The sequence below is a fragment of the Tursiops truncatus genome, chromosome 4 (assembly GCF_011762595.2).
Source record: "Tursiops truncatus isolate mTurTru1 chromosome 4, mTurTru1.mat.Y, whole genome shotgun sequence".
Taxonomy (NCBI): Eukaryota; Metazoa; Chordata; class Mammalia; order Artiodactyla; family Delphinidae; genus Tursiops; species Tursiops truncatus.
Window position 1 is genome coordinate 75,899,770 of NC_047037.1, and position 21,048 is coordinate 75,920,817.

The 21,048-nt window shown below is 55.2% G+C and overlaps 1 protein-coding gene across 3 annotated transcripts in view; it reads left to right on the forward strand.

Annotated features, from left to right (window-relative positions):
- SEMA5B (semaphorin 5B) overlaps positions 1–20,724 on the forward strand; it is a 118,674-nt gene extending 97,950 nt beyond the window's left edge. For 2 of the 3 annotated variants that reach the window (XM_033856359.2, XM_073804169.1), the window contains 18 exons: positions 1,242–1,304; positions 1,669–1,767; positions 2,234–2,447; positions 3,114–3,399; positions 5,930–6,065; positions 7,238–7,445; positions 7,560–7,767; positions 14,582–14,699; positions 14,849–15,030; positions 16,139–16,282; positions 16,484–16,631; positions 16,769–16,994; positions 17,182–17,400; positions 17,881–18,051; positions 18,154–18,303; positions 18,731–18,775; positions 19,210–19,415; positions 19,652–20,724. In XM_033856359.2, the coding sequence (XP_033712250.1) occupies positions 1,242–1,304; positions 1,669–1,767; positions 2,234–2,447; positions 3,114–3,399; positions 5,930–6,065; positions 7,238–7,445; positions 7,560–7,767; positions 14,582–14,699; positions 14,849–15,030; positions 16,139–16,282; positions 16,484–16,631; positions 16,769–16,994; positions 17,182–17,400; positions 17,881–18,051; positions 18,154–18,303; positions 18,731–18,775; positions 19,210–19,415; positions 19,652–19,810 (2,982 nt within the window). In that variant the 3' untranslated portion in view covers positions 19,811–20,724. The remainder of the gene's footprint in view (positions 1–1,241; positions 1,305–1,668; positions 1,768–2,233; positions 2,448–3,113; positions 3,400–5,929; positions 6,066–7,237; positions 7,446–7,559; positions 7,768–14,581; positions 14,700–14,848; positions 15,031–16,138; positions 16,283–16,483; positions 16,632–16,768; positions 16,995–17,181; positions 17,401–17,880; positions 18,052–18,153; positions 18,304–18,730; positions 18,776–19,209; positions 19,416–19,651) is intronic. The other variant, XM_073804168.1, reaches the window with a different exon arrangement.
- Positions 20,725–21,048: the final 324 nt, after the last annotated feature.

Here is a 21,048-nt window from a genome sequence, read left to right on the forward strand (position 1 = left end):
AGCCCTCCCACTGCCCCACCAGGCAGGTGCCCTGGGGCTGTGGGTGAGCTGCAGCCTGGACTGCAGAGAGCAGCCCAGCCGCTCCGGCTCCCAGCACCTCTTCCCCTCCCACGTCCTGGGTCCTGGAGCTCGGCAGGCAGTGACTGCATGCCTAGAAGGAGCTTTGTTAGAAATTAAAAGCAGGTGGGTTGTTTTTCTTTCTTTTTCTTTTTCTTTTTTTTTTTTTTGTTTGCCCATTTGGATAGAGGAGCTGCTTGCTCAGGGCTCCCTCTCTCAGGACAGGTGGGCAGTTCATGTTTGTACATGTGACCCAGAAGTATATAGTGAGCCACACTCCAGGGCTGACACTGCCTGGACATGAAGGGTAGCACTTCTCCCTCCAGCTGCTCTTCGGTGACTGGGAGGGCTCTCAGAGAGTACAGGCAGAACAGATGAAGGGGAACAGCGTTTTCTGGTGGGGACAGCCCTCTCCTAAAGCCCTGGGCACTGGAGAACATGCAATGTGCTTTGAGTCCCTGAGTGGAAGCTGTGTCCCCAAAACATGACCCCACGATAGAGCATGAGTGATACTACAGGGAAACAAGGAAGCAGCCTGTACAGAGGTGGGGCGAGGGTAGCAAGTAAGAAAGGGGAAGTCCTAGGTCCTTGAGACAGTGGGATGAAGAGGAAAAAAACACGTAGCCTTTGAACCAGGGATGTGGGTTCCAATCTCTGCTCTACCACATACCAGCGGCAAGTCATGCAGAACTTTGCAGCGTTGTAGTGGGCAGGTGAAATCGATCTCCTGTATCTAAGATTGGCCGATCTAGCCTTTCCTCCCTCCCTGCCTCCCATTCATTCGAGGGACATCTGGCACATACTGGAGGCACAATTCCGATCTCCCACTCAGGGCCTGGGGTGGGAATGAAGGTCCTTGGCCACTCAAACTTCCTTGGCTAACCTGGGGAAGGAAGGGGTGGGGAGGTCCCAGGCCAGAGCCGCGTGGGGACGATGTGGGCTAAGGCGGTTTTTACTCCAGGCTTCCCCGACCCGAGCAGGTGTAGAGGGTTTTGGGCTGAGGGGTTGTCTAGGGGTAAGGAGTCTGGCAGCGCTGCCGGGTCCACGTGGATGTTGTGAGAGGAACCTTACCCTGCAGGCCGTGGCTGGCCCTTTCCCAGCTCTCTGTCCTCTCTAGCCACGGCTGCTGCCTGCTCTGGCTGTGAGGGGCACAGCCGTGTGATGTCTGTGTGCTCCTCCCACAGGCCACAGAGTGGGCCTCCAACGAGGACACGCGCCGCTCCTGCCAAAGCAAAGGGAAGACCGAGGTACGTGGCCTTGGCCGCCAGGGGCCTGGCTTAGAGCCGGCGGGAGGCTTGTGGTTCTAGGGGTGGAGGGGCACCGTGTGGGCACGAGGCCACCTGCATGAGAGGCCCAGCCTGGAGGAGCCAGGGGCTCCTGGTGCAGGCGAGGATGCAGCCTGAGCATCTGAGTGGGTGGTGAGGCAGGGAGCCGGCCTGGGAGGGAGGTGGGGGGAGGGGAGACATCCACAGATGCAACCTCAGCTTCAGAGTGCGGTGGATCTGGAGCAGAGTGCTTTCGAATATTTGCGGTGCAGTGGCGTGCCGGAAAGACACCCAGCTCTGCAGCTGGAGAGCTCGTCCCTCTATTACTTCCCCTTTGTTGCTTCAGGAGGAGTGTCAGAATTACGTGCGAGTCCTGATTGTCACTGGCCGGAAAGTGTTCATGTGTGGGACAAATGCCTTTTCGCCAGTGTGCTCCAGCAGACAGGTGAGGGCTGTGCGGCGTCCGGCAGACAGAGGGGGACACCAAGAGGTTCCCTCACTCAGGCACACAGCCTGGGAATGGGGCTGTCAGTTCAACACAAAAACCAAAACGAAAAGGATGCCCAGTTAGATTTGAATTTCAGGTAAAAAACAAACAGTATGTTAGTATCAGTATGTCCCAGGCAAGATTGGGGGCATCCTTACACCAAAAAATTATTCGTTGTTCATCACAATTCAACCTCACCTTAGAGATGAGGCAGTTATGGCAATTGCCCTGACTCTTGGCACACCTTCCCCTCCATGACGGCTGCTCCCTCAGAGGGACTGTGGGGTGGGCAGTGAGGAGGAGGGGGAGGGAAGCAGAGGCCTAGAGAGACCAGGGACCCAGGAGGAAACAAAACTCTGGGGGGGAGAGAACAGGCAGCCCCAGGATCTCGGGGAAAAGTGCCCCATCTCCCCATTATCCCCAGGTGGGGAACCTCAGCCAGACAGTGGAGAAGATCAATGGTGTGGCCCGCTGCCCCTACGACCCGCGCCACAACTCCACAGCCGTCATCTCCTCCCAGGGGGAGCTCTACGCAGCCACGGTCATCGACTTCTCAGGTCGGGACCCCGCCATCTACCGCAGCCTGGGCAGCAGACCACCGCTTCGTACCGCCCAGTATAACTCCAAGTGGCTCAATGGTAAGGAGATCCAGCCCCGGGGGGCTCCCCTGGTCCTAAGCCAGCCAGCCCACCCTGACCCCCATCAGTTTCCTTCCTGCCCAACCAGAGTGGGGCAGATGGTCGCCCAAGGACCACAGCATGTTGGAGAGGGACTGTGGATGAAATCACAGATGTCCTGAGGACCCAGAGCAGACAGAGGGCAGGCTACGAAGGGAGAGAAAGAGTTAGGAATTGATGAGGAGGAAAGGTTATGGGAAAGAAGAGATCGGAGGAGGGTGATTTGAGTTTCTTGCCCCTTGGAGTTGAATCCCTGCTTCTCCACTAACGAGCTGTGTGGCCTTGAGCAAGTACTTGACCTCTCTGTGCCACAATGGTCTCATCTGTAATATGGGGACGATCATAGTATATACCTCATAGCTTGTTAAGAGGACCAAACGGGTTAATGCATATAAAGTACTTATAACAGTGTCTGGTACACAGTGAGTGCTCAGTCATCCAAGTTAACTATTATTATAACTGCACTTTGCGTTGGAGGTGGGAACAGGGTTAGAGCCCCCAGGTCACCAAGCTGGTGGGGGGTTGTCAGGATGCCCATCTGAGGAAATGGAAGTAGTCGAGTACTCCCAACTCTGCCCCTTCCTCCCTCCTGGCCTGACCCACCCCTTGTTCCTCTTCTGCCCCCAGAGCCAAACTTTGTAGCAGCCTATGATATCGGGCTGTTCGCGTACTTCTTGCTGCGGGAGAACGCGGTGGAGCATGACTGTGGACGCACCGTGTACTCTCGGGTGGCCCGCGTGTGCAAGAATGACATGGGGGGCCGGTTCCTGCTGGAGGACACTTGGACCACGTTCATGAAGGCCCGGCTCAACTGCTCCCGCCCGGGTGAGGTCCCCTTCTACTACAACGAGCTGCAGAGTGCCTTCCACCTGCCGGAGCAGGACCTCATCTACGGGGTCTTCACCACTAATGTGTGAGTCCCTGCCCTCCCCCCACCCCAGATGTCAGGAATGCGCTCTGAACTGCTTCGAAGCCTGATGGCTTTGGGCAGGTCCCTCTCTGAGCCCTTGTTTCTCTTTCTGTAAAATGGGGATTGCTGTGCCTTCTGCACGGGGTCCTCTGAGGATTTTGTGACTCGCTGCCTCCTGAGAGGTGAGCCCTTGTTCTGGGTTGCTGTGACGGGCAGGCCTAGGCCAGATATGAAGACAGTAAAAGGGGCTGGATTGTGGCTCCGGGAAGGAAGAACTTGCTGGTGATGAAAGGGAAATAGGCTGCCTTCAGTGAGGGGATGGCAGCCTCAGGAGGGTCCAGCAGCTTCCCGTCGGGGAGGCTCAGAGGGGACTCTTCACCCTTCCAACCTCAGGACTCCATGATCCTGCTAAATCGATCAGAGTCTTCTGGCAATCCCGACTGCCCTGGAAAACCCAGGCTGGGAATTAGAACCCCTTTTGTTTCCTAAGTGTGAGGAAGGGTAACCCTCATGGAGATCATGAGACCCTCCTTCCACAGCCTCTTCTGTGTAAAGGCTGGGCATTCAGGTGATTTTTTTTATAGAGAATGCTGAATGGGCGGCAGAGACCAAGAAGCACATTTGTTGTACAGGACGCTGTGCTGGGTTCTTTGTAAGGACAGAAACATATGAAGCATAGAGTGGAGTTTGCTTACCTAGGGCCCCAGATAGCAGGCACTGGATGAGGGCCAGGTTAGCTACAGGAAGGATAGTCTAAGGGGGTGGACAGGGAGGACAGTAAAGCGGGGAAGCTGGAGCAGAGAAGCCATCCAAGCCAGGGGACAGACATGCAGCACAGCCCACACAGGCCATGAGCTGACAGCGGGGACTTAGTGACCAGCCCGCTGTCAGCAGCAGAAGGTGGGCAGCCGTGAGCACAGGGCAGGAGTCACTGCAGACGCATCAAGGGAAAATAGCATTAGTGTAGACTGCAAATTGTTTATATATTGTGCACCTTCACCATGCCCCAGGTTCTTGTCATGGTGGAGGTCAGGGGGATGGGGGACACACCAGTGGGCAAGAGCAGCCCTGACTCTGCCCATAAGGACCTTACATTCTCGAGAAGGGCCAGTTTTAACTGTAATAAATCCTACAGAGGGAAAGGGCAGTGTGCAGGGAAGCTGTGATCAGTGTGGAGGGTCGATGATCAGGGAAGGCTTCCTGTAGAAAGTGACATCTACAGGATGACTGGGAATCATCCTGTAGCTAGGGGAGAGGAGCGTTGCAGCCCGAGGGAACAACATGTGCAAAGCTTGGGGTGGGAAAAAAATGTTTGAGGAACTGAGAGGAGACCCGTGTGGCAGGAACCTGGCAGGTGAAGACGGGAGAGTCAGCCGAGGGGTGGGCATGGGAGGATTATGCCTGGAAGGGCCTTGTAGACTGCTTTAAGGGTTTTGATCTTTATCCTAAGAGTAAGGAGATGTTATTGGAGGGTTTGAAGGAGGACAGGGACTAGCTCAGATGTGCATTTTGTAACACTCACTCCGGCTGCTGTGTGGATAATGGATCGGAGGAGACTGGACGGGCTGCAGGGACAGTGCAGCATCCTGGAGGAGACAGTGGGGACTGCGACCAGGCAGAGGGGAGCGAAATGCACACATTTGGGAGAGGGACTGAGTGCAGAGAACAGCCCTGGAAACACTTGGTGTAGTGGTATCCTCTCTCCGAACTGCCCACATCAGACTCATAGAAACGTCTGAATCCATGACTGAAAGGGATCTGAGAGGTCATCTGGCTGCAGGTGGTGGGCTGCAGCATAGATTACTGGTTTGGCAACGAAGTTGTTGTTGGGTTTTCTTTTTTTTTTTTTTTTTTTTTGCGGTACGCGGGCCTCTCACTGTTGTGGCCCCTCCCGTTGCGGAGCACAGGCTCCGGATGCGCAGCCTCAGCGGCCATGGCTCACGGGCCCAGCCACTCCGTGGCATGTGGGATCCTCCCGGACCAGGGCACAAGCCCGTGTCCCCTGCATCGGCAGGCGGACTCTCAACCACTGCGCCACCAGGGAAGCCCTCTTTTTTTTAAATAAAATAAATAAAGCAGAATCGATCGGAATAAAAATATCAGAGTATAATGTATTTAGTAAGGGTACATATTGCTTCATGAAAATTCATTGCAAATATGTATGTATGTGTCCTACTGAGCTGTAATATAAAATATATTTCTTACAGTGGGCCAGGGACTAAAATGTTTGAAAACCATTGACTTTATTTGACCCTCCCACTGAATAAACGAAGGGGATGAGGAGGTAGCACAGAAGGATCTACCAGTGCCTCTCATCAGTGGGTCTTTCTTTACCGGAGGCTTTCCACGGTGTGAAAACCATGTTCCTCCTTCTGTGATACCCCTGTGGTGCGGAAGGAACCAGAGTCATCATAGGTGCCTAGTAAGCCTTGGAGCTGTGCCATGCTGTGATTTGACAGCTGGCCATGGGATTTAAGGGGAAGGTGCCGAGGCCTCCAGGGAAGGCAGCATGCCTCCATCTCTTGCCTTTCAGAAACAGCATTGCCGCATCTGCTGTCTGCGCCTTCAACCTCAGTGCCATCTCTCAGGCTTTCAATGGCCCGTTTCGCTACCAGGAGAACCCCAGGGCTGCCTGGCTCCCCATCACCAACCCCATCCCCAATTTCCAGGTACAGCTTCTCCTCCCCTTTTCCTCTCCTCACATACCACCCTCCCCCAGACTACCAACCGCAAGCTGATTCCCAACTACTTAGTGCAACCACCAAATGTGTCCCTGCTGATCTATGCCCATCTGTGGGGTCTGCGATGGTTCCCTAAGAGGGTGGTAACCTCAAGACTGTGGAGCAAGGAAGGGAGAGTGGGTGGGATGCAGAACAAGGGAGCCTGCTCTGAGCCATCTCTAAATATGACCCCTCACCTCCAGAGAGGCAGGGAGGGTGGACCTCAGCTCTACTCAGTGCAGGGAATCAGGAGAGCAATCACAAGCTATCTGGCCAGAATTCAGGGATTTTTAGCTGGAGTTTGCTTGCAGTCTACCCAGTATGGGTACTAATGCCTGGAGGATCTCTGAGTGCCAGGAGTGGTCAGAGCCCAGCCATGGGTGGTGTGAGCATCCCCAGTGTGGAGAAGGGGAAGTAGCCATGGGACAGAGAAAACTGCAGATGGTTGATTTGCATATCCATCCAACTTCCTGACCAGGAGGCAGAATGGAGCAGGGTAAGACCTCAGGCTTTTCAGTAGTACAATCCTGACCCAGATCTAGCCCTCTCTGTGTCACCTTGGGCAAGTCACTCAACCTCCTTGAGCCTCTTTACCCTTATCTGGCACATGGGGATAATACCATCGACCTCATAGATACGTTGGAGGGTTGATATGCACCTGAGGTGGTCTGTAGAATGTAGTAGGTGCTCAATAAATGGTAGTTGCCTTCCAGCTTTGGTTTAGAAGGCATAAGAACCTTGAGCTGATAGGGACATGGGAGAAGGAAGGCAGGGCTTGGCCCAACATGGGGGAGGGGCACCTACAGCGACAGCATGAAATAACAGGACACTTGTTATCCACACTCATATGATCCGTTTCTAGATAATCCAGCCCCCCTTTCATCTTCCTTGTCCTCTTCTCCATCCCTGGTAGGTCCCTCATCCTGTCTTCCCAGCCTCATTTTCCCTTAGTTCCCAAAGATGAGACATCTTCCTGGAAGAGGGTGCAGGGCACTTAGCGGGGGATTTTGTGGGGCAGGGAGAAGGGATTGGAGAATCAGAGTCTGGGTTGCGAGGAAGGAGGGATACGGGACCGCGGCAGCCCGGCGGCTGGTCACGTGTGACCCGGTTCCCTGCCGCAGTGCGGCACCCTGCCCGAGGTGGGCCCCAACGAGAACCTGACAGAGCGAAGCCTGCAGGACGCACAGCGCCTGTTCCTGATGAGCGAGGCCGTGCAGCCGGTGACACCCGAGCCCTGTGTCACCCAGGACAGCGTGCGCTTCTCACACCTCGTGGTGGACCTTGTGCAGGCCAAGGATACGCTCTACCACGTGCTCTACATCGGCACGGGTGAGGCCGCCCCGCCCCGCCCCGCCGGCGCTCGGGGTGGGAGGGGGTTGAGCGGCAGGGTCTGGGCCGCGAGGTTCCGGGGCCTTTAAGGCCACCCTGATCTGGCCCCTCCAGAGTCCGGCACCATCCTGAAGGCGCTGTCCACGACGAGCCGCAGCCTCCGCGGCTGCTACCTGGAGGAGCTGCACGTGCTGCCCCCCGGGCGCCGGGAGCCGCTGCGCAGCCTGCGCATCCTGCACAGCGCCCGCACACTCTTCGTGGGCTTGAGTGACGGCGTGCTGCGGGTGCCGCTGGAGAGGTGTGCCGCCTACCGCAGCCAGGGGTAAGCGGGCGCCGCGGGAAGGCGAGCGGGCGCCGCGGGAAGGCGCCGCCGGGAAGGCGGCCGGGCGGGTGCGCCTCCAGACGCAGATGCCTGCCGATCGCACTGGGAGCTGGCGCTTAAGAGATGGAGCTTTGGAGTCAGGTCGTCCTGGGATGGCGTTCCTGGCGCAATCTCCAGTTGTGTGCCTTTGGACAAGTCATTTAACCTCTCTGAACCTTGGTTTCCTCCTCATAAAATCTCTGCAGGGTTTTTGTGAAGGATAAGTGGGATAATCTGCCGAAACCACTTATCACTCACCTGGGGAATATATGTGTTGAGCAAACGGTGGTGGCTGTCGTTATCCCTGTTGTCAAGCCCACAGTTAGGGCCTGGTGGCCATCTCTAGACCGCGTGATTTACTCTCAGTCCCTTCAGTTCAGAGAGTGGTCTTTATCTTTGAAATCACAGCACTTGCTATGCAGATGTGAGGGCAGATAGGAGATGATACTTTGAGTCAGCCCCAAGTTTGCTTCTGTAACTTCCCCACTTAGAAGAGGCAGAAAGGCCTGGCATGGGTGGGTTGGAGGTGAGGAAACACGTGGAGATGGGACGTTGTCTTCCCAACAGCTTCTGCAATCAGTTCTCCATACCTTAGCTTCAGGTGGGTTCACAAATTTGGCAATAATGACATTGACGTTTAAGGGGGAAACAAAAGCCTATTCCAAAGCCAAATGCACATGCATCTCAGACTCCTAAGCATGTGAGGCTACCCTGAGCTGCACCCGTTCACTTTGGAGATAATTCAGAAACGGCCTTTAGCTGGCATAGCCACAGCCATGTGGGCTTCTGTGGCCTTTGCAACACAGGGACCTCCTGGCTGTGCCCATCTGTCCTCAAGATTTGGGAGACAAATGGCGTCCAGGCTGCCAAGGGTTGTTTTCCAGCCCCGGCGGAGTGTGCTGGAATCTGATCAGAGGCCTGGAGGGCCAGGGAGGAGGCTAGAAGGTCATGGTGTGACAGCGGGGAGTGGGGGGGAGGCGAGCACAGTGGGCAGATACCCAAGCTTCCCTCAGCCCCAGCACAGGGCTCCATCAGCAAAGCACCGAATGTTTGCGAAGCCCTCCCACGCTCAGAGCACTTCACGGGGCTGTCGCTGTGAGAAGAGGGAGGCAAGATGAAATAGGTCTGGAACACTCTCACTTCCCTCAGGGCTCTAGATGTCTGGCTGGGGAGAGAGACCTTGGCCTGAATCTGACATGTGGGGAGAGAATGGGGTATAATGGGAGGGACTTGCGTGGTGGAATTGGATGTACCTGGGACCCCATCTCAGCTTCGTCATCTGCCAGCTATATGATATTGAGCAAGTTACTTACTTAACCTTTTGAGCTGTGGCTTTCTCCTGGGGAAAATAGGGGGAAATGTGACGAAGCAGATGGTATTTACTTTTGGCAGAGGAGCTGTAAGGATCGGGAATAATGCTCACGAAGTGCCTAGTCCAGCGAGTCATCATTGGTAGCTAGTGTCCTTATTCCTTTTTTATCTCCGCAAATGCATTTAGGGGCCCTCCAGTCTCTTGGGCTCTCCGGAGTCTCGGGATTTGTGACGCTGAATACAGACAGCACTGCTTGGCAATGAAGCATGGCATTTCTCTCTTATGTGCTTCTTTAACTGCTGTGTCATTATTAAACTTTTCACATGTACCGTGTTCTTTAAGAGGTTGTAAATCCTTGAAGGCAAGTCCAATGTCCCAGTATTTTTTATGCTCCACCAGGGGGCCATGCCCAGCCCCAGCCACAAAGTGGCCTGCTACACATGACTGATCCTGCAGTTGATTGATTGCTTGGCCTGAGAGCAGGCTGGTGCAGGAGAGGAGTGGGGAATGGGACTGGAAAGTGGATTGAGGCCAGCTGAGAATGCCAAGGGAGGATTTTGACTTGAATCCTGTGACTGGAGGCACTGAAGTGGTCTTTGAACGGGGGAGTGGTGTGATGGGCAGTGTGAATAGGTGTCTTACAAAGATCAATCAGACAGTGGCGAGCAGCATTGTCTTGGGGCAGATGGTTGGCCAGCGTGAGCTGCTGTGGCTCTAGGCCAGATATGACGTGATGGGGTCTGCAGTGGAACGAGAGGAGGGACAATGCCGGACGTTTCCCCATTCACGTGGTGCTGCAGACAGGGGACAGGGAGTTCGCGAAACGTGGCCAGGTGGAACAGCAAGGTAGACAGAGGTCAGCGCGGCATCTGATACTTTTGGTTTCCTGAGTTTGGGATAAGAGGCCTTGATATGTACAGTGGAAACCCTGCCATAAAGCTATAGGTGGATCTAAAATGTGCGGTCCCGTTACTGCAAAGTTCTAAAATGACCAGAGTAAGCCCGTGCTGCCAGCAAGCTGTGCGCTCCGGGAGTCTGGGAGCCAACTGCCCATCACACTATATCAGAATGTATGCTGTTGTGAGGCAGTTTGTCACGGGGTTTTACTGTGTCCCGTGAGAGACCTTTCCTGCGTCTATCCTCATTCCTTCCAAAGCTGGCAGGAAGCTGAGGGTGGTTAAGCAGAGGCCCCTTCAGGCCCCCTCCTCTGTCCAGAATCCAGGGGCTTGTCTCCAGCACCCTCCTTTCACTCAGGCAAACCTCAGCCCCATGGGGCACGATCAGGACCCTGGCCTGGCCAGAGAGACTGGTGCTCACAGGAGGACGAGCAGAGCGAGTGAATGGCTGACTGGCTCTACAAAGCAGGTGTTTTATGCATGGAGAACTGCCCCCTTCCTCCTTCCAGCACGCCTTTCATGCTGCCCTGGAGGGAGGGGCCCCTTATTGCCAGCTTATCCCAACCTCCCTCCCTGGCAGGGGGTCTGGGCCCCGTTCCACTACCATCTTGAGTAATGGCCACTTGCTCCCAAGCTCCACCCTGGACAGCTCCCATTGTGAAACCCTTGCTACTGCAGTGCTGGAATCCGCCTGCTTGCACATTTCACCATCCATCTCTGTCCTGCTTTAGAGCCCATGAAATGAACCTGTTGCCTTTTGTAATGGCTGCTTGAGACACTGCAGTAAAAAAGACATGATGATATATTATTGGTCTGATGGCTGCTTTTATGAAAGGAACTCTAAACTGCCACCCACTCCTATAGTCAGAGACACTTTCACTCTCCTGTGCTTGGAGCTTTAATTTTCTTAAGAACATTCTCTGCTCTGGAAGCTCTGGAGTGGCCTTTGGCCAAAAGCAGCAAATGTGGAGAAGAAAAGAGCTCAGGCGCTGGTGCCAGGGGGGTCTCACAGGTCCCCTCAGGCGGCCAGGACTGGGGCAGGGCAGGGCAGGCGTGTCCATGGAGAATCTGGTCTCCTCTTTCTTCTCTGGGAGAATTGTGAGCAGGAGAGGCTGAGGGCAAGGGATCCTGAGTGAGGGGCTGGGGCCAGCATCTACTCTGTGTTTTTCTTCACTCTTTTCTTATCCTGTCATGGATTGGAAAGACAAGGCACTTCATCTCTTGGCTTGAGAACCCTGACAAAAGTGGCCCTGGAACAGTTCTAATGCTGTTCATTGCAATCACCTGAGGAGTGTTTCAAAGACTCTGGTGCCTGGGCTTACTCCAGTCCAGAAGGCCCGGAAATAGGAGGGATTTTTGTTTCGTTTGCTTAAGCCTTTTAAAAGATCCCCAGGAGATTCTAATTTGTTGTCAAGACTGGGAACAACTGTTCTAGAACTGGTTAGGCCCTAGATGAAAGAAGTAGCACGAGGCAAATTGCATTCCTCCAGAATCTTCTGTTTTTATCTTGTGTAGATCAATTCAAATTATCTGCTCTCATCCATTCTCCCTACTGGCAGACATTTGTTTTTGATGGATAGAATCATATATATGTATATATTATTATTATTATTAATCACTCATCATGTCTAGTTTTTTTTTAAGCTATTTAATCTATGTTGCTTATAAAGTGCCGTATCAATGCTTCTAGAGTTTGATGCCCATTTCTGAGAACTGAGGGAAATACACTCAGGAGTGGGCTTTACTGAGTTCTGATTGGCTGAATCTGCTAGCAGCAAATTTGACCCAAATGTCAGCCAGTAAGCAGAACCTCAAAACCACAGGATGCTGAGACTACTTTTGCGCATGTATTGTATTCAGTCCTATGATGTCTAGTTTGATGTATTTGCTGGCGAAACACAGCTAAATCAAACCATTGATCCCAAATGAAAATACGAGCACCCGTACGTTGTATAATTCACACAAATTGTCCTTGAGAGAATAAAATGGAAACATAGTCTTGAGAAACAGATGAGTGTTCTGGATTCCCAGGTGGGCCAGGGTATGTTTACTGGGGTCCAGCGAGGCTGTCACTCACTGAAACCCCACGCATCACCTCCTTTATCGGAGGTCATGAGCGGGGGCTACTCTTCACTGCGGTGCGCAGGCTTCTCATTGCGGTGGCTTCTCTTATTGCGGAGCACGGGCTGTACGCATGCAGGCTTCAGTAGTCGTGGCACATGGGCTCAGTAGTTGTGGCTCACGGGCTCTAGAGTGCAGGCTCAGTAGTTGTAGCACACGGGCTTAGTTGCTCCACAGCATGTGGGATCTTCCCGGACCAGGGCTCGAACCCGCGTCCCCTGCATTGGCAGGCAGACTCTCAACCACTGAGCCACCAGGGAAGCCCCACCCTCTTCTTTATAAGGTCTCTGTATAACCTCTTTTCTCTTTGGTCTATTGAACTCACTGAAAATAAAGAACTCACCTGACAGGTGACTTTGCCTGAAGTTTCAAGAGAAAAGAAAGATTCTATCCTGAAGACACCAAAAGGGGCAGCCCCTTGACTCCTTTGTGTATCCCTTTAGCCCTGGGCAGCCTTAGCCCCTTTGGCCAAAGGAAAATCCCTCTGCAGACTCATGTCATCACATGGGCTCCCCCACCCTCTTTGTCATCCAGCACCTCCTTAACCCCAAACTTCTTCTGCTTTCTAACCTCCAGTTACTGCCTCACTCTCACTCTCAGTGCTCTCCTAGACCCTCTGCAGCAGGCCCACTGCTGTAGAGCAGCCAGACCTGGCCAGAGAGGGTGGAAATTGGCGAAAGGAGGCAGAAGGGACCCAGCGAATCCCCTGAGGTTGGCAGTGGGCTCTCTGGGTATTGGAGGGAACTTCCTTCAGGCTCCAGAATCTGATATTCTGTTTACTTAGCAATGGACAGCAAATCCTGATTCCACAATTCCCATATTGTTTTTCCCCTCCTTGGAGTCTTACCAGTAGAGATTTAACTCTTGTTGTTGTTGTTAAAAACTGTAGAGGATACAATGACTAAGTCAGAAGTAAAAAGGGAAGAGAGGAGCCTAGGTTATGAGAAGTGGGGGCTTTGGGACATGCATCAGCGTGTGAACCGTTACCTCTCCGGGCTCATTTGAGATAGAGCTGCCTAGGAAAAATGGGGACCTGGGATGTGACCCCTGGCTCATCCCAGCCTGAGCTCATTCTTATGATGCCAGTGCATTGGCCTCTGGGTCCTGCTGCTGAGCAGCACAAACGTGTGGATGCCCAGGTGACCCTGGTCTATGCCCAGGTGTCCCCTGACCCTGCACCTGTGTTTTGAGGCACGGGCTCACGTTCACTCAGTGTGTGAAGTAAGACACAGCCTCCAGCTGGGAAGCAGGTGCATGGGGGAAGAGTGTGGTGGGGAGGTCTAGGTTCTAGCCTCAGTTCTGCCACGTACAGTTTGCGTGATCCTGGGGAAACGCCTGTTCCCTTCTCTGTGACTGTTTCTTCCGTTGTACAATGAAAAGGTTGTTTTATGGATCCCAGTGGTTCTCAGTCTGGCTCCCATTAGAATCACCCTCAAGCATTTTTGTTTTTTGCGGTACGTGGGCCTCTCACTGCTGTGGCCTCTCCTGTTGCGGAGCACAGGCTCCGGATGCGCAGGCTCAGCGGCCATGACTCACGGGCCCAGCCACTCTGCGGCATGTGGGATCTTCCTGGACCAGGGCACGAACCCGCATCCCCTGCATCGGCAGGTGGACTCTCAGCCACTGTGCCACCAGGGAAGCCCCCCCCCTCAAGCTTTTAAATCCCCAGCCCACCCACCCAGAAATTCTTGTCTGGGGTGGGCCCATGTATCAGTATTTTTAAAAAAGATCCTTTAGGGACTTCCCTGGTAGTCCAGTGGTTAAGACTGCACTCCCAGTGCAGAGGGCCTGGGTTCGATCCCTGGACAGGGAACTAGATCCCACATGCCTCAACTAAGAGCCCGCATTCCGCAACAGAGATCTCTCACGCCGCAACTAAGACCCGGCGCAGCCAAATAAATAAATAACTACTATTTTTTTTTAATGAAGGAAATTTTTTTAAAAAGTTCCTTTAGTGATTCTAATGTGCAGCCAGGGTTGAGAACCACTGGGCCAGATCATCTGTAAGGTCCTTTCCATCACTATAATCACAGTGTCTAGCAGGGAGGAACTACCTCTTTGGATTTCTGTTCACCACATCTTCACCTGTGGCCCTAGATGAGGACTGTGGGGCACCCAGACTCAGGGAAGGCAGTAATCTCTTGGCTAAGTGTGTGGGTTCTGGAGCACCATAGTGTGAGTCCATGGTCGGCTCTGGGTTTCCTCCATGTAACATGAAGATAATAAGAGTACCTTCTGCATTGAGTTGTTGTATTGAGTTAATTCATGCTTCTAAAGTGCTTAAAACGATGCCTGGCACACAGTAAGTACTCAGTGAACTTTGTTATTATTGTGGAGGACAACTGAATGAAAGAAGTGCCCAGAGGAGAGTGTCCAGGTGTATTCTTGGGATGCAGGTGATGGTGGGAGTCCAGTGGGCTTGAGTCTCTGGACCTCTGTCTGGCAGGGCATGCCTGGGGGCACGGGACCCGTACTGTGGCTGGGACGGGAAGCAGCAACGTTGCAGCACGCTTGAGGACAGCTCCAACATGAGCCTCTGGACCCAGAACATCACAGCATGTCCTGTGAGAACCCTTTTGTACCCCCCACCAGGGACCTCTTCCCCCGAATTCAGGCCCTGACTCTCCATCAGTGTCCCCACAGCCCTGGGACCTTGTACCTTCCCTGCCCCTGCCTTGTGTGACAGGGTCCTGCTCCTGGTGTGTGTCTTCAGGTGCGAAATGTGACTCGGGATGGGGGCTTCGGCCCATGGTCACCATGGCAACCGTGTGAGCACTTAGATGGGGACAACTCAGGTTCTTGCCTGTGTCGGGCCCGGGCCTGTGACTCCCCCCGACCCCGCTGTGGGGGCTGTGACTGCCTGGGGCCAGCCATCCACGTTGCCAACTGCTCCAGGTATGTGAAGACGCAGGGCTTGCTGGCGGTGGCCTTGGAATGGGGGAGGGGGGATGGAGGGAACGGGGCATCCCCAGCCAGCTGTTTGCACTAAGGGACAGAAAACACTTCAGGGCTGTGCAGGGCACTGGACAGGTGGCTGATGTCTGAGGCAGGAAACATGAGCCCTGGGAGAGTTTCCACTCCAGTGGGAGAGAACTTTCTGCCTTGCGGTGCTCTTCATACAAAGAGGCGTGGGGGTTATCCCTAGCCAGATCATATCCTCAATAAGCCTTGCAGTCCCAAACAGGATAGCATGGGATGGTTGTAGCTACCTAACCACTCTGAGCTTCTCTAAATGAGGGTTACAGTGCCCACCCTGAAGGTTGTTGGGAGGGTTAAATGAGATCATATTATATATATATTTAGAGAGAGAGAGAAAGAGAGAGAGAGAGAGCTTGCACACTGCCTACTACCTGAGGACTCCCTAAAGTGATTAAAAGAAATAACCCATAATTCTTGACACTCTTAAAATAATTTTATATACACTGCATTTATTAATTTAACCATCACAACCTCATGGTGTAGGAATACAATCATTATCCTTACTTTAAAGATAAGAGTATGATGAGGCACAGGTGGTTTTGGTAATTTGCCCAGCCTTAAACAGCCAGTAATTGGTAGTGCCAAAATTTGAAAATTAGGGGCAAAGGAGACAAGAGTGGGTGGTGTCTTGAGGTTGGAGCAAAGCATGTGCAGTAGAACGGGGGAGAGAGCATGGGTTTGAATACCAGGGTCTGCCAACCAACAAGGCTGAAACAAAGGTTGCAGATGGCAAAGGCCTTCTCTAGAGAATATGTCCTTTTCCCCTGCGAGTAGAGGCCATGTGGGTATATCTTTGTGCTCTAACCCTAAGCACAGCCTGATATATGGAAGAAGGCTCTCAATGCATGTTTGAGGAGTGAACAAATGAATGAATAAGTCATTCCTGAGAAGGCCTGGTTAGGAACTATCTCCTGTCAATCGCACTTCCTGACAACAATACAAAATCCACCTGTGCAGATGTGATTAGATCTGAGAAGCGAGAGCTCAGAGGGTCATTTGTCTCTATCCCCTCCGGCCCCACCAGGAACGGGGCGTGGACACCGTGGTCATCGTGGGCCCTATGCAGCACCTCCTGTGGGATTGGATTCCAGGTCCGCCAGCGAAGTTGCAGCAACCCTGCTCCACGCCACGGGGGCCGCATCTGCGTGGGCAAGAGCCGGGAGGAACGGTGAGCTAGGGCGTGGCTGTTGGTTTCTGCGACAAGCCAGCCCCGAGGTCGCCGACTTCCCGGGCCCCCTAGAAGGTGGCCTGGATTCTCCAGGTGGTCCAGTGGACCCTCGTTTTCCCAGTCTCGCAATCTCAGTGACCTCTCATAGGGAAAGGGGTGCCCGTTCCCTAGAGTAACGACTCCTCCCCCTCTCCCCGTCAGGTTCTGTAACGAAAACACGCCTTGCCCGGTGCCCATCTTCTGGGCATCCTGGGGCTCCTGGAGCAAGTGCAGCAGCCACTGTGGGAGCGGTGTGCAATCGCGGCGTCGGGCCTGTGAGAACGGCAACTCCTGCCCGGGCTGCGGCGTGGTGAGGGCCGGGCCGGGGGCGGACGCGGGATGCCTGGACCTCGAGCCAAGGGGAGTGCAGAGAAGGGGCGGGGGGCGGAGCGCGGGACAGGCCTGGGGCTGCGAGGCTGTGCAACAGCACCAGTCCTCCTCCCGAAGGAGTTCAAGACTTGCAACCATGAAGGCTGCCCCGAAGTGCGGCGCAACACGCCGTGGACGCCCTGGCTACCGGTGAACGTGACCCAGGGCGGGGCGCGGCAGGAGCAGCGCTTCCGCTTCACGTGCCGCGCGCCGCTGGCCGACCCCCACGGGCTGCAGTTTGGCCGGAGGAGGACGGAGACCCGAACCTGCCCCGCGGACGGCTCTGGAGCCTGCGACACGGACGGTACAGCCCTGCGTCTCCCCACCCGCCACCCTCCCTCCCAGGCCCAGAGCGATGGGGCGGGGCCGGGAGTGAGAGCTGGGGGAGGAGGGGGCAGGGAGGGGATGTGCGGTTTGGAAGAAGGCGGGAGGCGTTTGGGCTGCCGTGGGAGCCCTCTGTGGCTGAGGCCAGCCCCCCTGTATCCCCCCAGCCTTGGTGGAGGAGCTCCTGCGCAGCGGGGGCACCTCCCCGCACACGGTGAGCGGGGGCTGGGCCGCCTGGGGCCCGTGGACCTCCTGCTCCCGAGACTGTGAGCTGGGCTTCCGCGTCCGCAAGAGAACATGCACAAACCCGGAGCCCCGCAACGGGGGCCTGCCGTGCGTGGGTGACGCTGCCGAGTACCAGGACTGCAACCCCCAAGCTTGTCCAGGTAACCCTCCACTAAGGAATCTTGGCCCAGGGAACCCCTCGCCCAGGGAACCCCCATCGGGGAGACTCCCAGGCCTCCCCAGGCTACAACTAACTCCTGCTTGGAGACCTCTCCTCCCTGCCAACTCTGTACAGGGCCCCCAGAGCAATTTTCTGCCCTGAACATGGACACGGCAGCTACTCGCAGGGACCAGGGCATTTCCTCACCCTCCGTGTCGCTGTTTTCTCTCCTTTAATGGGTTAGCTAGACAAGGAGCTTGATTTGAGGCGAAGTTGGTTTTTGGTGTCCCCTCTGCAGCCTGCATTTCTCCTGCCACCCCTGAGGGGAGGGGGACTCCCTAACAGTGGACTGTAGGGCTGGGTCAGGGCCGATGTTGAGGGCAGTGTGGCCCTGAGAGGCCTAGCCTGGGTTGGGGTAGAAGACTGTCTTGGGCCATGCCTGCACCTGCAGCCCCTCTTCACCCACCCCATCGCCTTGCAGTGCGGGGTGCCTGGTCCTGCTGGACCTCTTGGTCCCCATGCTCAGCCTCCTGCGGTGGCGGCCACTATCAACGCACCCGTTCCTGCAGCAGCCCCGCCCCCTCTCCGGGCGAGGACATCTGTCTCGGGCTGCACACGGAGGAGGCGCTGTGTGCCACACAGGCCTGCCCAGGTACGAAGTGCATCTGGCAGGGCCTGGGGAGCAATGCGGAGCCTGCGCATCCCCACTAAGGGGGTCTGGGTGGTTAACCTCATCCCAACCCACAACACACAGAAGGCTGGTCGCCATGGTCTGAGTGGAGTGCGTGCACAGAGGATGGAGTCCAAAGCCGTGGCCGGTACTGCGAGGAGCTGGTCCCCGGGCCCAGCACTTGTGCTGGAAACAGCAGCCAGAGCCGCCCCTGCCCCTCCAGGGAGATGCCCGGTAGGTCTCGGAGCCAGCGCCTTCACACCAACCCTTCCTGCCCCGAGCCCCAGCTTCCTTCCCCTTCTGAAGTATCCGGGAGATGCCCGGTAGGTCTCCGAGCCAGCGCCTTCACACCAACCCTTCCTGCCCTGAGCCCCAGCTTCCTTCCCCTTCTGAAGCATCCTGCGGGGTGCAGGATGAAATGCCGGGGTGGGAGGTTCGCACACTTTGGGCCTTTGCACTTCCTCATTTGACGGATGGGCCTACCTTTCTCAGAGGTGGGGCCTGGGGGGAGACCAAGGGAAATGAAGGTCCCCAGGTGCAGTCCCACAGGTCGGCGCTGACCCAGGGGTCCTCCGAGACACACACCAACACACACCGCCCTGGAGGGACTCACGTCCTCTGCTCCCTGCCTCTTACACCCACTCTGCTTGTCTTCCTGCAGTGATCCTGCCTGCCTCCAGTGTGGATGAGACCACTGGCTGTGGAGGTAAAAGGAACCTGCCCCACCTCATGATGATCCACGCCCCCCCCCCCCCCCAAGGAGGAGACCCACCTACTCTGAAACCTGGAGTCTCTCCACTTCTCGCTCCAGACCCACAAACGTTGTTGAGGTCCCGCACTGCTTTAGACCACGTGTAGGAGAGTCTGGGCAATTCCATCCATGCCCCTCAGCTAAGAAGTGGTGGTCAAGTCTGTATTCAAGAAGAGTCACCCAACTCCACACCACTGGCTGCCTCCTCCGACCCAAGCCACAGGTGGTCCTGTGAGACAGGCCCCTGGTGACAGGCCACGCAACCTTCCTGTTTCTGATGACCCTGGCTTCAAAGCCCTTCCCTTTATGTCTCAGGGCCTCCTATTGGGGGGCAGTTGGGGGTCTTCACAGTGGCCCTTTCCTTACCTCTTGTCTCTTCCCTCTCCCAGCGTTCAGTCTCCTCCACCTGGTGGCCACAGGCATCTCTTGCTTCGTGGGCTCTGGGCTGCTGACCTTGGCGGTGTACCTGTACTGCCAGCACTGCCGGCACCAGTCCCAGGAGTCCACGCTCGTCCATCCTGCCACCCCCAACCACCTGCATTACAAGGGCGGGGGTGCCCCCAAGAATGAGAAGTACACACCCATGGAATTCAAGGTGGGAGTCCTCTCGGAGAAGCAGAGGGCAGGGTGAAGGGTGCAGTGGTCCTGGCCCTACGCTGGACATAACTAGGCTGGGCACTCGGGAGAGAGCAGTGGCATGGTGGGCAGAACACTGTGTCAGCAGCCAGACGTTCTCTCATTGACTGGCTCCTGACTTCCTTGCTCTGGCCTGTCCTCTTTCCCCGTCTCTCCCTTCACCCCTTCCTCTCTTGTTCTTTCCTTCTCCCACAGACCCTGAATAAGAATAACCTGATCCCCGATGACAGAGCCAACTTCTACCCATTGCAGCAGACCAATGTGTACACGACCACCTACTACCCGAGTCCACTGAACAAACACAGCTTCCGGCCTGAGGCCTCACCTGGACAACGGTGCTTCCCCAACAGCTGATACCACTGTCCTGGGGACTTGGGCTCCTTGCCTTCCTAAGGCACAGAGCAGGTGGAGGTGGGACGGTGGAGCCAGTTTGGTTTTCTCCCTCTGCACTAGGCCAAGAACTTGCTGCCTTGCCTTGTGGGGTCCCATCTGGCTTCAAAGAGCTCTGGCTGGCGGTGACCATGGGGGAAAGGGCTGGCTTCAGGGTGGCACACGGCTGCAGTTCCAGCTCAGCCCGGGTCTCTCATGGCCTCCTTGGAACCCACCGTCATGCTGATCTCCCCTCCCATGTCTGGGCTGTGGACCTACTAGGCGTGTGAGGGAATTGGAGAGTGGAGATGGCAGGAGGGCAGGCTTTTAGGTTTGGGTTGGAAATGACAGCCCGTGTAGCTATCAGGGGCCGAGTGTGCCCCTCTTTGGCTGGCCCCAGGAAGGGCCTGGGCTACATCCTGATTATCTCTGAAAGAAACTAGTCAAATGACCCCAGTAGGTCTGGATTCTCTGCCCAGGGCTGGGTCATTGTGGTGCTGCCCCAGTGTGACATGGGGACCAAGGCTGGAGCAGGTTGTCCACCTTTGCCTAGCAGTCTGTGCTTTACCCAGCGACATCCCTCTGGTCAGAGGCAGTGAGGACTGGGGGCTGGAGACTGAACTGTGCTGAGAAGTCCTTTAATCTGGGCTGGCACATTCCTCGGCCTTTCAATCAGAGTGCACGAAAGGTGACCCAGGAGGAAGGGAGGTGGGAGGCCAGCGGAGATGGCTTTCCAGTTGCTGCTCAACAGAGCTGTTGGCTGAGACCCGCGTGGGAGTCTCTGCTGGGCCCTCATCTGTTCAGGAACGCACACATGTACACACACAATCACAATCTGCCGCAGCAACAAAAAGGATGTTGGGCTGTGGCATTATTAAAGATGATATCCAGTCTCCAAATGTAACGTCGTCTTCGTGCATATGTGTGTGGGCTCCTCTTGGCCCGGTCTGGTCAATTAGAGCAATGCACTGGGGTGACAGATGGTCTTCTCAGGGTGGGGGAGATGACCGCAGTAGAGTTTGACTTTAATAGAGGATAACTTGCCATTTGTGAGTAAATCTCCACATACACACGTTGCCCTAAACCCTTGTTGGAAAAGAGGGATGATCACAGATTCACAAGTAGGGACACAAGTACACCAAAGGCAATACAACAGGAGATTTCTGCCCATTGCCTTAGCAGCTCTAATCGGCAGCACTTCCACAGTGGAAATGTGTGAGTCC